The 14,453-nt window shown below is 37.2% G+C and overlaps 1 protein-coding gene across 2 annotated transcripts in view; it reads right to left on the bottom strand.

The window, feature by feature from the left end:
- Positions 1 to 14,453, bottom strand: part of CHIC2 (cysteine rich hydrophobic domain 2) — a 33,928-nt gene that overhangs the window by 15,000 nt on the left and 4,475 nt on the right. The window contains exons 2-4 of one of the 2 annotated variants that reach the window (XM_075149101.1): positions 11,181 to 11,235; positions 10,886 to 11,041; positions 6,527 to 7,759 (exon numbers count right to left, since the gene is read on the bottom strand). In XM_075149101.1, coding sequence (XP_075005202.1) covers positions 7,649 to 7,759; positions 10,886 to 11,041; positions 11,181 to 11,235 — 322 coding nt within the window. In that variant the 3' untranslated portion in view covers positions 6,527 to 7,648. Of the gene's footprint in view, positions 1 to 6,526; positions 7,760 to 10,885; positions 11,042 to 11,180; positions 11,236 to 14,453 lie in introns of those variants that run through there. The other variant, XM_075149100.1, reaches the window with a different exon arrangement.

Here is a 14,453-nt window from a genome sequence, read left to right on the forward strand (position 1 = left end):
TTATTTGTTAGCCACAACAAAAGCACAAATTAAGTGGAAGAGAGACTTGCTTATTAGGAAGATTTAATACTATCCAGCTTTTAAATTTTTTTTCTTAAAAAAACCCATCCAATATTTGCGCAAAGCTAAAACTGCAATTCAAGTACACTTTTTAGCATACCAATGATAAGAAAGTATGCTTTGTAACATACTCCGTGAAAAAAGCAGATAGTCTTTAATGTTATCCACAGAATTTTGTGAAATAGACCTCTTCAATCAACTACCTAGATGCAATGTTTAAAGACTCAGTTATTTTACAGGAATGTTTCATTAAAGATATTCATGTTTGACAATGTCTTTTGAAAAATCAGACTACCAAAAAAGCCCAATTCAGAATACACTTTCACCAATGCTTATTGCTCCCAATTAAGTAAAATAAAGTTTTGCCCTTAAACATGGAAGAAAAAAGAATAGGAAGACCAAGTATGAACTTTTCATGCAGATACAAAGCAGTATTGAATACAAATAGTATGTTACCTGTATTACCAACTGCAAGACCTTTCTGTTACACCTTTGCAGTGTCTAGTGAAGTTAGCTTACAATTCCAGATGCAGCTATGATCTGGACTGGGAGGCTGTGCAGCCACAGGGCCCCCTCTTGCAGTGCATGACCTGGAACATGCACGCTACACTAAACTGTACTAGTGGATGGGCCAAAGCCCCCTCAACTCCTGCTGTAAATCAGTGAATGACTGGTACAATATTAAACAAAAGGACCTTACATGACTCCCAAAACGGTGCTAATTTGAGTACCTCCCTTTGTCTTTTTGTAAGGGGGAAACAACATGGACAGTAACAGCACAATCCTCCACTATCAATTTTGCTCATAGCTGTCTGGTAACAGCAGAAGAATCTCCCGCTACATGCATTTGATCTTTGACTTCTCATCTGAAAACTCCAAAACATAGGTAAATGTAGTGCAACATTAGTCCAATAAATAGTATGTGGAGATTTTCAAATTCCTTCATATAAAACTTTACCACAATCAAGTATTAATAATTTTGAACATTGCCCTGAAAAAATACACTTTATGTTCAAATTTCAAAATACAAAGAGACCAATTTAAGCAGATTTTTGTTGATGCTTATATGGTCAGAATTTGTATTATACCCCACTGAAGAAAGGCAAAGGAACTGAACTATACCATTTCTGCTCACTCAAAGAGAGAAATGATGGAAGCAGGAATTTCTGTTCATTCTACAAACAAAGATATACCAGACTACAAAATTTATACCCAAGTAATTTAGTTATCAGCACAAACAATGAAATACAAAGTTAGAAGATAACTGAGTCACACAACTATATGCTCACTTTCAACATGCTGGAACATCCCCCAAGTCAAATTTGAGGCCCATATCAATGCCACGAAATGCCAAAGCTGTACTCGGAACACGCATAACTGAATTACATATATCTTCATCTACGCTGAGAAAGTCCCCACTTTGAGCACTGTATCACAAATAAACCCTTTAGAAACTGTAAATTGATAAGATTCCCATCTTACTGAGGAATTCTCTATTTGTGAAGGGCAAAGATGACGAAGGTGAAACCTGAATTGATTTCAGATCCTGACATCCTGGAATACCTGCTTCAGCACGTACAGTAATTTGAAAAGGTGTCTGTTCAACCACATAGGTGTATCTTGCATCATCTTTCCTATTAGTAGCTAGGATATTTCTTACTAGAGACTACTGTAAGGGTGCTCATCCCAGAAGCCACTGCAGCATCCATGCAAGAAAGTGAGTGAAACCCATATTATACAGATTGAAGAATATCTGGAAATAAATGTAGCACTCTGGTGCTTTTTGTACGATCTTGAAATAACTGCCTTGTCCAACAGGATTACTATTGCTGCATCTTGTCTTACCTTACAGATGATTCTGGGCAGAAAGTGAGCCCAGACCAAAGCACAGATCAAAACTCCTGATCAGGCAAAGAGAAATATAATCAGCAGAATTCTGGAGCGGAAGAACTGACAACATCAAGTTGACCTCAGGAAACTTCCCGTTCTAAAAGACAGCCCTGAGGATATTGTCCCATATCCTCACATGATCCATAAACTGACCTGGGTCTCAACCCTGGGTTGGTACATCATAGAGAGATTAGTTTAAAGCTTAATGAATCAAATCAGATCAACTACTTTCTGGAAAGGTCTCTTCCACCACATTGTCTGCTGATATAAAGAGGAGAGCAGCGTTATTTGACATTACTGCACGTAACAGTTTTTAATATCTAAGCTAAAGACGATTCTTCAGAAACTCTGGTTACCTTGATTCTCAAACTCCTAGACTGTTTAAGAAAGCACTAAAGCCATGAAATATGTGGAAGATGAAGAAGGTGTACAGAAACATACACCCCGTGTACATTATCCAGGAGTACAATGGAGAACATCTTGTAGTATTATCACCAACGTATTAACTGATAGATACTGGATGCGTATTTTCCAAAGTCATTTTGGTCTGCAGTAGAAACATGTGGCAGAGAGAAATTATCAAGGAAAGTTCCTAAAAGTCTTATACAAATTTCCTCTCAAACATAGACAATCCAAAAGACTCAAGATGCTAACTTGGTATTTTAGCTGTTCTATAAGAGCTAAGTCACCAAATACGTATAGCTAGCTACTTTCTGTAATGAGGTGACAGTGACTAGAGCCAACCATTGCGGAAACTTCATGCTACGGAGAAGCCTTGTAGAAGAAATGGTCTTGACCACGGCAAAATTAACACACTTCCCTTGAGAAGGCCTAACTGAGATGTGGAAAAACACATTTCACAGGCAGACAGATGTTGCACTGACCCATGAAGCATCAGGATTATAACTAATGTTGTTACTTGAATTTGTAAATAAAGATTTGTAACTCTTTTATTCTAGGATTAAATTCTAGCTTTGATTCTCTGTCATTATAAGGAAACAAAACCCATGAATCTCCGTTCCCTCCAAACAAATTATTCAAATCTGGCCATGACAGTCTAAAGCATCCACCTCCTGCTGAAGGACATTCTCACAGAAAGGGCCACAGAAAATGAACACATAAGATGGAATTGACCGTAACAGGGATGAGAATAGGCTTCAATCTCCACCAAATAACTCATCTGGTGTCATCCACTGTGGGAAATTATAAACTGAATGTGGATGAAAATTCCATCTCTATCTTCTCTTTTAAGGTTACAGAGATGTTAATTTGGGTCTCCATCGTTTATTCCAAAATATCCAGTAGTACGCTATGGAACATAGTTCAAGGCCAGTGCAGGTGGAGAAACTAAAGAATCTCAGGTTACATCTCTGTTAGGAAATGAAACTGTGCCCAGAAACATTCCCATTCACTTGAAGCCAGCTGGCAGGGAACAGCTTACGTCTGTATCAGTAAGTTTTCATAACCTCCGAACCACTCATAGTGCCTGGAGCATTCTGATAATGCCTAGGAATTGTTACACAATACAGACCCAGAGCCTGCCAGGGACCTCTCTAAGAGTACACATTATAAAGCGCCAATTCCGAGGTTTAATTCATTAGTATGTAGGAAGCCGTTGACTCCTGCTGTTAGGAGTGTCTAAGGGCAGGGGCCAAGACTGGAAGAGAAGCTACATGGCCAGAAAGACTGAAAGGCAGCACAACCTAACAAAATAACTCTAGGAGGCCCTGTAAAATCCAATGCTTCGCTAGCGTGCATGCTGAAGAGAATGCTCCCTCTGAAAGGGACAGCCTCTGAAGTGTCTTGCCTGTCTAGGATTGAACCGGAAAATTACAGAATCCCAAGTAGGTTGATCCTGTAGCTAGTTAACCAATTTAGAAAAAATAAATCTGGCTACTTAAAAAAATATTTTCCATCACCATCAATATTATTGTTCCTAATTCAGCGATTTATTCCAAAATTCAGCAAAAATCATTTTTATGGGGAACAAAATAAAAAGTACCTAGTCACTTTCCACTTTACATGTATGTTTGGTATGACAGAAGACTTTATCAACTCATTCACTCTTTTCTTTTGTAGAACTGCCCCCCACATCCTCCCAACTGTTTTGTCAGCAGTCATGTTTCTTGAACTACTTTTTTTTGTTAAATAACAAGTTACCTTATTTATACATATTACTTATACATAGTGCTTGAGTTACTGAGTGCTCCACTTACTCAGAAAGTAACATTTTATCCTGGTTTGTTTAATAAAGTGAAAAAGTGAATACCTCCCAGAGCAAGACTACTTTGAGAAAAAGCAAGAGAAGAGCCACAGAAGTGTCACTACCTCACACTTGCCAGCAGCCCATTCTAGTTCTATATTTGTTCTGCAGCAACACAGTCTAACAAGTTACTGTTCAGTGAAGTGCTTCTACTTATTTTATCATATGAATTTCAGATAATTTTGCATTCTAATTCTTTCCTCAACAGTGTTTGCATATGCTCCCTAGTTGGCATTATCTACAAGTTGCTAAAGACAGAATCCTAAAAATGAATTTTCCTAACCCGATTTCCAAATCTAACAACGAGCTAGACCATTTTAGCATGGTCTTTCAAAATAGTTCTATGTGAATTTCAGCTGGCTCATATTTGTTTTTTCAGAAACATGTCAAATTAGACATGAAAAGCAATACAAAAAGCAGCATTAAAACCACACCACTGCATGATCTATGGCTCCCTCTAGATACCTTAACCATCACAATGTAAAAGGCAATATAACATGGAAATGTTAATCCTACATGTATTATTTTGCTTACTATTAGAATGTTCAGAAATATCATTCTAATTACAAACGCAATTGAATTTTAAATAGCATTTAGAATATTCACTATAGAAACCAAAGATATATGCTGCATTTAAGATTAATATAAAACCTATTATTAAGAATACATGAAATGGAAATTTTAACTTTAGAATACTTTTTTTTATATACTGAAGGATTTGCATTTGACCTATAAAGAAACAAACTAATATTTTGTGATTTACTTATATTTGTAAGCATTCTTTATGCCAATCTTATTGCCCTGCCCCCCCAAAGCAGCTTTGCAAATTAAAAGACATGGCAGAACTATCTGCTCCCACACCTCGTTATGCACCAGCTCACTACTCTACCCTTTAGAAAGCACATGAAAATCTGATAAACCTTTACAGGGTGCTCCGAAGGAAATAAAATCTGATGTCAGAAATAGAAAAATAATAATAATAATCACAGAGCTATACACATGATGATTTCACATTTATAGTGTTCTACAAGCTTTGCCATTGTAAGTTCAGTATGCGGAGGACTTAGTGACTCTTCTGACCAAAATTATCGTGAACAATTTTTAAAGAAAAATATACCAAGTCTGAATCTTCTGATTCTTTTAAAGTTTTCATTTCTTAGCTAATACTAAAAAAGAGATTATTTTAAAGACCTCTGAATATATTTGAAGACAATGGTCAAGAATGCCTATTTGATACATACAAGCTGTACTTTAAAAAGTTTTACTAAGCTGACTAGAGCCATTATAGAAATCATATGTGTTAGAATAAACATAATAAATTCATTACAATTTTAAAAATTCTTCCAAACTGAATTACAATGTAAATTGTCACAACAGAGACTTCAAAAACAAGGCACCTCTGTCTTATGTAATTGCCTTGAGGAACTGCTTGGAAAAGCATTATGGTATTAGAGTATCTCCAGTGCCAAGTCCCTGGCAGACAGGCAGAGAGAAAAATATATATTTTCTTCAGTTTTGAAAATAAATGTAATGTATTGATAGCTTCGATAAACTGAGCTAATGTATTTTAGCATCAGTATCATCCACTGACAAGCAAGACTACCATATTTAAGAAAATTCATTCCAACTCCTCCGCCACATATTTAATTTAATCAATACTTTGGAAGTTGTAATTAGCTTATGTTTATACAACACTCTGAAGATGTAAACTGCTACGTAACTGACAACTAATGATGAGGCTTAAGCAGCATTCATCAGCTTTGTTTGAATTCACAAACAAACAAGTAGCTCTTGAAAGTATTAGTACAGATCGCTATTAAATATCTCATTCTATTCATTTTAAGAGATTGCCCATGAACCTTCTGAAACATGCAATTTACATGTACAATACCAGCTTTTAAGAAATCTAGCGGTACTGCAATTCTATCGCAGCTTTCATTGTTACCATTTCTGTTGAAATTATTTATCCTATTTACACATCGGGAAATACAGCATTTAGTTAACACTGAAAATAAGTGTCAATTCGTTTGAAAAAGTGGCTTCAAATGGGCACCTCAGCCTGTAGTGCTTTTTGAATTATAATTCACTATGTCATTCTTTTTATTTGAAGAACAATAACTTAAAGACTTAATGTTCATTTGTGCAATCTGGAACTTGTCCCAGAAAGGATGGTACAATCTATGAGTAAAACTGCTGAAGATCATTGACGATCTAGATCTGCAAACGAGGGACTGTATTTCCTGTAATTTTCTTGCAGCTTTTATTCATTAAAATCGAGTCAAGACCACATAAAAGGAGAGAGGCAATAAGATATTGAATCAAATTAAACATTTATTCTACTGGTGAAGAGTAGCAGGCTTTTTCTCAAATACCTCAATGCAAAAGAAAGGAAGGAAACAATACTGTACAAAGACTTCCAAAACTAGCACTGAACAAAGCACTGAAAAGAAAAATACAGTGAAGGGAAAGCTTTCATTGCATGGAAATGCATTAAAGTGATATAATTAACAATTAAGCTTACAAATGTCTGTGACTTAATAAATTCCTAGTTTGAAGCACCTGCTGATTTAAGGAGACAAACACATAACTTATTTTTCACTGCACAAAAATAAACATATATTCCTATTATACACAAACTTTCAATAATTGTCTGTAATTTCAAAAATCATATTTACATTTGTGATAACATTCCCATGTTAGAATTAAAAAAGCCAACGAAAGGTAGTAAAAATACAGAATACAGAGAAAGATTAAGAGAATTATTGTAACTTCACAAACTCTGAAGCTGCAGCTTTTATTTTGTCTACATGAACCTTAAAAAAAAGGTTTCTCTGAGAAAGAGCTGCAAAGTATACCAGCAATTTAAGAGCATGGTAGATTGATTCAGCCTCATTAAAGCAGGCACTTCTTAATTGGTCATTCTGAGAAAAATTATTCTTCTGTATTAAAAGTACGCAATTGTATAGTTGAAACTGTTGTTTCATTTAATAAACTCCTTAACTTGAGAAACACTCCCACTTGTTAGCTCACTGTATATGCAATTCAACAAAACAAATTTGTTAGTCTTCTATTTCAGTAGGAAAGGGCAAAGATGAAGGCTGGTATATTTTTGTTGTGCAATTAAAACATGTTCTACATGGGAACGCTCCCATCCTGCTTTCAGAAATCAAACTCTCTAATTATATGGTCTTGGGAGTCTTTTGTGATCACTGCAGCAAAGGATGTAACACAGGCCAGTTCCAAGTAACTGTCCTTTCACTAGGAACCACTTAGGACAGGGCTGAATTAGCAAAGCTCTCTGTGCAATACTTCTTAGACAAATGCAGGTACTGTAAAATACTTTTATTTATTATATTTATAAAGTACTGCTATTTATTGTTAGTTTGTTATAATTGTTTTACATTATGAGTGTCCATGGGAAAGAATCCATTGTACCTAAAAGCTGAAGGGAAGAAACAGGCACATGTCATCCTGGATCTCTGTTTCCTCAAGAAGTGAGTCCTGGCTGTTGCAACTATACCTGGAGTCTGGCCAGTGAAAGGAGATCTGAAGAAGTCAAAGCATGGAAGATCATTTGATGACTACAATCCTCTTCCAAGACACAGTAATGTCAGAGACGAGCAATACAAGAGTTCAGATGTAAGTGATTACTTCACACTGAATACATTAGCCTGCTATGTATCAGCAAAACTGTGGCACAAGCAGCAAACCAAAATAGTCTATAGATTTAAATTTTTTTTTAGTGGTAGAATATGAAGTTGCTTGTTGACACAGTTGTAGTGGAATCTACTGAGCAAATTACAGATTGGAACCTAGATGAACCAGGTTGTATTTACAACTGCTGTCAATTTGCTGAGCGGCTCCAGGTAATTCACATCGTGCACTGTCCCTCACTTTCCCCACTTCTAGGAAAATACATACAACTAGTTTCCTGCACTTGTCATAGCACTTTGACATAAACTGACAGAAAGTCCTGCATAAAAGAAAAATCTTACAAGCCTGTGGATGCAATTCAATACAGAGATTTTAAAGGATACAAAACCTGTAATTCCAGGTAAGAGGGATTTAAATCCTTTCCTGATCTGGGTCTACCAAGAAATAAAGTTGAATCCGCCCATACCTATTCAAGCAACTCAAGTGGCAGTAACTTTTCACTGCTTTTCTGTGAGTAGTAGCCCGGACAAGAATCATTACAAATTCTTCTGCTTGCTTCCTATATTAGAATTTGCAAATATGTCCTTGAAAATATTCCACAGCTTTCCTCCTTACCTCCTCTATCAGAAAAAAAGTCTTTCCCGGCCAGGTTCAGGATTAAGAGTTATAGTTTGGGAAAGCATTCTTGACCCTTTCAGTTTGTCTTTAAGAACACAAGTTAATTAATTCTACTCAATATTATACTCTACAGATGCCTAACTGACACCAAGTTCTGTGTTCTCTGTCTGACAGAACAACCTTCTAAGCAGACTTCCATTTGCTGAGCTGCTGACACGGACAAATGATGTTGTCACAAGATCTGAAGTCTCCAGATTGACTTAAATGATTTTCATTGTGGAGGAATAATCAAACTGCCAGGTTTCAGGTATTCAGTGCCATCAGTGTCTAGCGCCACTGTGCCATCCACAGTAGCAGAAGATACTGTGTTTAGGCAGCTGAGTCCTGACCTCAATGTCACTAATGCTGGACGTCCAAGTTTGAGCCTGAGTCACCCAATCTTAAGTGCAGGAAAAGCTGCAAAGGTCCTTAAATGTCTCCTGGTACTAGCTTTAACAGGAAAAACGCAACATTTACTGGCAGTCTGGGCCATACCTCTAGGATGACTTCTGCAACTTCAACCCCAAGTTTCTGTCCTTGCTCTTGTTGTTCATTCTCCTTCTGAGACTCTTCTGTCTTTATGCAGTCTGTATATTACAGCAACAATTTCACCACTAACCTCTTTCCAGCCTCCTCCGAACACAGTAGCCATGGTTGATTTCCCCCCCCCCCCCCCCCCCCCCCAGATTTATCCTTTTGGAAGGGAGCTTACCTTAACTCCTATCCCTATTCTCTAACCGTTGCTTCACCGGGTTCCCACACAGAACCTCCTTCCTGAGCTTCAAACTCTGTTTTCTGGCCCCAAATGCTACAAGCCCCCGACTTTTTTCTGACTTTGTTTAACAATGTATAAAAAGTTGATTATTTGTGACTTCTGGTGATGAAGGATTGTGGCATCAGCCCCTAGCATGTTACATCCTGCTATCATTTCCTGCTACAACAGCACATTATGTGAGAAAAATGGGTCAAACTAAAGAGCACCAGAAGCTTTCTCTTTTAGAAGTTAAACATGGACAGTAGCAATGCAAGCTTCCCTTGTTTGTAACGAACAGAGCTAGGCCTAGAATGGTAAAGGTAGTCTTCTCTGCAAGCTAGTTAAGCCCCTAACTTATCTGTTGAAGCAATCAGCAAATTCTAACTTCTTGTAACAGACTTTCAGGATATGGATATACAATCATGCTACAGGAGACTTACTCGTCTGTGACAGCTTGAAGACAGAAAACCTAGTGTTTGATATAATTCACACTGATGCCAACATTTTATTGTTTTTTCTCCACAGACTCCAACATTACCAGGAGGCTTTTCTACCTTATTTTGTATACAATTAAAACTAGCCTTAACTAATCTCTCAAAGGGACTAAGCATTAAGATCTTAACACAGAAAGTTAGATGATACAAAAATGCGTACAGGTTTTTTTATGATCACTGTTGATCCTACAAATATTTTTTTTAGAATGCCTTGATTTACTGACCCTGTAAAATGAGGACTTTGATAAAGAAAATCATGATGATGTTCAGCGTACTGAATTGCACACGATTTGTAGCATTAAGAGGTATTACACAAGCCAGAACATACACAAGCCTTGCCATGAAATGGAAAGATGAGCAGTACTAATAGTGAGGAGAGGATGGGGAGGCACAGAGACTTCTTGCAAAGTAGTGAAATAGGACTGGCCAAAGACAATTTTTACGCACATGAAAACAGAAGAGATGGAGGGTAGCCTAATTAACTGCAGAGGGAAAGGAAGTGAAAAACAGGCACACACAATGAGCTTCGGTTGTGAACAATACACTAAATGCCAAGTATACACAGACAAAACACTACTTCCTAGTTCTTAATGTTTAAAAAAAAATCTTACTCATCTACAGCCTGGAAATAAAATCCAGAAAGAAAAGTCAATTATTATCTTTTTAAAAATTGCCTTTTTAAACAAAAACGTATGGCTATTTGGGCCACAGCACAATCAGAACCTCCTCAAAACAAACTGCGACTCAATCACTGCCAAATTCTGATAATCCCAAACAATGTATCACAGAGAAGATGCAGCTATTAAAAAAGGTATGTTGAAAGTTACTTCAATAATAATAAGTGCTGTACGATACATGGTTCTAGCAAAGACATCCAACTATACTACCACTCGTTGAGTTATAAGCTCAAAGTTCTGACTGGTGTCTGTTGTAACTTTAACTAGTATGAGAGACAACTGATACCAAAATGTATGAAATCAAACTGATTTAAGTAAGTTCTAGCACACAGTTTTTAAAGGTGGGGGAGGGTAAAAAAAAAAACCCAAAATGAGAACAAACCCAGTACAATTCTCAATTCTAACTACCAAAAATTATATGAATAGTTCAACTTACTCTTTTACTGAGGCAGATAACTGGCCACATACTACAGCCTAAAGTGCAGCAGCAGCAAAGGCATCCACATAGTAGCCATCGTACATTAACTGGAAGATTCTTCTTAAGACAACTGTTAACTCTACTGATGCTGGCTTTAAATTCTTCAGGTGCAACCTACAAGGGGCAGGGGGGGGGGAACCAAACAAAAAACAGCAGTGTGATTTATTACTTTTACAATGGTCTACACCTGGAACTCTTGTTTTTGTAATAAAATCTTAACTCTAATTCTAAATTCCTATTCACAGATACTCACCTTTCCAGTTAAAGATGATGGAAATTCTGCTTCAAATTTGTTGCTTAGTCCAAACCTGTCAAAACAAAATAAAGATCATACCAAAATTATAAATAACCCCAATCCATGCCACAAGTTACAAGCACCTCATAATACTCTCAGGGTTCGTATCACAACAGCATTAATTTCAGGAAAAAATAGTTGTTATTAAAAGTAATTCCTAAAATTATCTTAACAGACAAAAGAACACCATTGTACACAGTTTGAAATCTATCTTGCCTATAGTCTCTTCTTAAAGTTCTGTTGATAGTATTGACTCTTCCCCAAACTCAGCAAAATCTTTATAAGCAATAGTGGCAAGCACGAAAAGTGAAGAGAAGTACTTAAGGGGAGAGGGGAAGTTAAGTTAAGGCCACAGTTTGAATTATTCCCTTCCTCCACCAGTACAGATGTATCTTGAAGAAAAGCTCATCCAGTGCTATTCCACTCAGGCCGTGCTAAATAACTGTTCTAAGCATTAAAATGGAATCAATACCACTTGTTTATTCAGAAAAAAAGTCACTAATAAGTTTCAGAACACAAAATACTACCTAACAAAATATGATACCTAATACTATCTAACAAAAATGATAACTAATTTGAAAGAAACATACCAATTACGAATGTAAAGCTATGAAGCAGTTAGAAATGAGATAGAGTTACTGACTATTCTGGGTTTCAGAAGATCTAAAGATTAGAAGAGTTTCACATTGTCTGTAAAAAAAAAAATTGTCTTCTATCTTACAGTTGGCTGGCTGGGTTCATGAATGGACGAACCTCAAAGAAAATCTGAATATTTTCTAGCATGTGGTCTGGGCAATAACTTCTAATAGGGGCTATACAGTCTAACAAAGTCATTAATAAAACTGTATGACTGGTTAGTTATTTGGTAAACAGCAGTCAGTGTAAAATTTAAGTTGTAATTAAAAATCTTCTGAATATAAATCAAAGCAGTTTTACTATCAGATACTGCAAACAACACAAATCAGAAATTAAACTGCTCAAGACTTGAATATTGGCAGCAAGACGTAACACACATTGCTCAGTTGTATGCAGAAAAGCTTACCTGAGCCTTGATAGTTGAAGATTTTAAAGACATAATTCGCTTTGACAGTATTGAGCAGCTAGGTGTTTCTCAGGGGTTTGGTTTTGGTTTTTTTTCCTTACTGAACTGAATGATCTGCATGCCAACGGAGAACTTTGTCCAAGAAATCAAATGGGCAGTTAAGTGCTGTACCAATGGTGAGCTACTGTGGAAGGGTCTCACAAAACCCAGTGAACAAAAGGTGACATATGAGCTTCTGCATAGATAAATAAAAGGTGGTAAATCTTGGGAAAGCTAAACTATGCTTATGTGACATTCAACTAAATTGTAGCAGCTACAGCTCATGAGAGAGACCTTTCATCACCACTCACGATTGTCTTAAACATCAGCTCAATGCAAGCAGCAGCAGCCGCCAGAAATAGCAATAAAATACTGGGCACCACTAGGAAGGTGATTAAGAACAACACAGAGGTCATCGTTTTGACTCTCCATAAAACCCTCATATACCCACATATTCAGTACTGGGTGCGGTTCTGGCATCCACATTTCAGGAGGACTTGGTGGAGTTAAGAGAAAGCAGAGAAGGAAGACTAATATAATTAAGGGAATAAAACAGCTGCCCTAGGAGACTAACAAGGCTGCCACTAACTTGGAAAAGAGAAGGCTGAGGAGGGTATATGATCAAAGTGCAAAGATTCAGGAAGGCAGTGGATGAGGTGAATGATTAACTGTTAATCACCAAATCCCACAACAGAGGGCACTCACTGAAACTAGTTGGAGATTGGTTTAAAACAGATAAAAGAAAGTGCTTTTTTAAGCTGCAAGTAGCAAACTTCTGGGCTTGTTTCCTCTTGAGATTAGTGATGCAAACTGTGCCAACAGATTTGAAGAGAGATTACACAAGTTCCCCGACAGACACTAAAGGAAAGATGATGTTGAAGTATACATCACCTCACACAACTGCAGATGTCAGAGAGTACAAGGATAATGGACACCAGGAACAGCTAGACTTGCACACAACCCGTAAATAGCAATGCCTGTTGCACAGTTTGCAACAGCACGCTGGGCTAGACAGTTTATGAATTTGACACTGTAGGTGATTTTTACATATGGTCTTAAGAAAAAGTAAACAAGTCATCTCCCTATCATTGACTGCAGGCAGTAGAATCATAGGAACATAGAACGATTTGTGTTAGAAGGGACCGTCAAAGATCATCTAGTCCAACCCCCCTGTCACTAAATCAGGTTGCTCAAAGCCCCATCCAACCGGACCTTGAGTGCTTCCAATAATGGGGCATCCACAACTTCTCTGGGCAACCTGTTCCAGTGTCTCAGCGCCCTCATCGTAAAAAATGTCTTCCTTATATCCAACCTAAATCTACGCTCTTTCTGTTTAAAACCATTGCACCTTGTCCTGTCACTACAGGCCCTGGTAGGTAAAAAGTCTTTCTCCATCTTTCTTAAAAGCCTCCTTTATATATTGAAAGATCGCAATAAGGTCTCCCCGGAGACCTTACTTACACATAAGTTACCTAGCATATTTGAGTATTTGTATTAGAATAGTAGCTCTGCAACTCCTACAAATCCCTCAAAACTGGTCAAGTAACAAATGAAAATTGTTAACCAGAGAAATATACGGCAAGCTTACCACTTCAACACAGAACAAAGAAAACCCACACCTACTGGAAACATACCTCCACCATTGAAAATCCTGTTGAATACTCCGTGACAGGAGGACCATCCACCCTTTCCCCAAAATCCTGAGTGAAACTAAGTGCTGAGGCAAAAGTTACGTAAATGTCAGAAAGAATGTCATGCCCTATCAGTTAAGCTACTTAAAACTGCCAGTAGGTTGAAGTGGAAACCAAAGCCTGAAAAAATCCCTTGGATCCGTATATATTTCATAAGCAACCAAGCCTGGAGAAGGACTCCAAACTCAAGATACACAGCTGCCATCAGAAGTCTCAAAACTAAAACGTAACACTACTTTACTATATAATTAATTCATCAAATCAGACGGATGTCTAAAGAGTTGTCTCTTCAAAGAATGGTCTTCATGTACTTGATGCTTCAACATCCAGAAGAGATTTACTACGAATAATGGAATTAAATATAAATTTGAGCAATAAGGGAGAGGCCAACTACAAGGATAATTCAGTCCAAAGCAGCCCTTGTTGCAAGAACCAAAATGAAGCCAAGCCCCTGACCAA

This window comes from Calonectris borealis, chromosome 4 (genome assembly GCF_964195595.1).
Source record: "Calonectris borealis chromosome 4, bCalBor7.hap1.2, whole genome shotgun sequence".
Lineage (NCBI taxonomy): Eukaryota > Metazoa > Chordata > Aves > Procellariiformes > Procellariidae > Calonectris > Calonectris borealis.